Source organism: Rutidosis leptorrhynchoides, chromosome 7 (genome assembly GCF_046630445.1).
Source record: "Rutidosis leptorrhynchoides isolate AG116_Rl617_1_P2 chromosome 7, CSIRO_AGI_Rlap_v1, whole genome shotgun sequence".
Classification (NCBI taxonomy): domain Eukaryota; kingdom Viridiplantae; phylum Streptophyta; class Magnoliopsida; order Asterales; family Asteraceae; genus Rutidosis; species Rutidosis leptorrhynchoides.
In genome coordinates this window covers 143,248,585-143,250,141 of record NC_092339.1, presented here as the reverse complement: position 1 = coordinate 143,250,141, position 1,557 = coordinate 143,248,585, and the positions used below count along the sequence as shown (strand labels likewise).

Sequence of the window (1,557 nt, the reverse complement as noted above, 5' to 3'; positions counted from 1 at the left end):
ACTAAATTATGTTAGCGGATATAGTTCTTAGTCTATGTTTATATTTATTATATTGACTCGTGTTCTATAAGGGCCCGTTATATTCCATTAGGTTTAGCTCTAGCTATTATTTATATGGTTTGTACACAACTGTTTCAATCAATGAAAATGCATCGTACGTATTTCTATCACTCTAACATGGTATCGAGCCTATCTTCCCAAAAACCCTAAAAAAAAAACCCTACAACAATACTGTAGCTTTTTCCTTACGTTCCTTTTCTTCTTTTTTCTTCTGCAATCGATCATACTCTCTCAAATCAATGGCCACCTATGACAAGGTATATACAGTCACTTCAATCTCTCATCTTATTCCTATAAAGCTTGATCTATCAAAATTAAACTACCCTCATTGGAGCAAACTTTTCTCCGTTCACTATGAGGGTTTCGAAGTTGGCAAGTTCATCACAACCGCACCTACACCTGAAGAATTAGCATCGGCTACATGGCGTAAGTCTGATGCTGTTGTCCAAACGTGGATCTACTCCACGATCTCTGAGTCGCTTCTTGAACGACTCCTAAATTCTAATTCAACCAGCGCGTTCCAAGCATGGTCTTTTCTACAAAAAATTTTCCAAGATAACAAGAGGTCTAAGACACTCGAGTTAACTGCTGAACTATGCAACGTCACCATCGGGGATCAAACCGTCGAAGAGTCTTTCATTCAATCGACAAAATTGCAACACAATTGAAGAACCTTGGCTCCACCGTTAGTGAACCTGACCTCGTCATATACGCCGTTAATGGTCTCAATGAAAAATAACTGCACGCATCTGATGTGTGCGAGGTGTAGTACGAAATAGATTATATTTTACTACGAAATACTATTAAATACGATACAATTTTACACAAGTTATTTATTTATTTATTGAATGGAATATACCTAAACCTTGCTACAACACTTATAGGCAGTGTAAATAATCGTAGAGTAGTGTAGTTTTTAGTAAGTCCGGTTCGTTCCACAGGGAGCTAGCCGAGTTTAACGCTATATATATTTTAAACTATATTTGTATAAAAATATTTATATAAGTAATATTATTGTTGTTATAAAAGGGGGTTTTACCGTTTAATGACCAGTTTGTCGATTTTATGTCTTAAATCACAATTAAAACCTAATGTAAAATATTAAATATAAATATAACTTAATTTAAAGCGTAAAATAAATGACGATAAATAAAAGTGCGATAAATAAAAGTGCAATAATTTAAAGTACGATAAATAAAATGACGCTAAATAAAACGACGGTAAATAAAAGTACGATGAGATATAAATTAAAGGAATTATGCTTATTTAAACTTCCGTAATCATGATGTTTGACGTGTTGATTTTAATTTATTACCATGGGTTAATTGTCCTTTATCCTGGATTATTCGATATGTCCATCTGGTTTTGTCCATAATAGTCCATCGGTCATAATTATAAAGTGCGAGAGTCTTCGCCAAATTAACCTTATACCCGAAGTCAAATATTCCAACTAATTGGGGATTCAAACTGTAACAAGGTCTTAATACTTTGTTTAAT

General features: G+C 33.7%; 1 protein-coding gene across 1 annotated transcript; it reads left to right on the top strand.

Moving 5' to 3' along the window:
• The first annotated feature begins 299 nt into the window (after nucleotides 1-299).
• Nucleotides 300-728, top strand: LOC139859662 (uncharacterized). The gene has a single exon (XM_071848441.1). It carries the CDS (start codon nucleotides 300-302, stop codon nucleotides 726-728), a length of 429 nt encoding a protein of 142 aa, XP_071704542.1.
• Nucleotides 729-1,557: the final 829 nt, after the last annotated feature.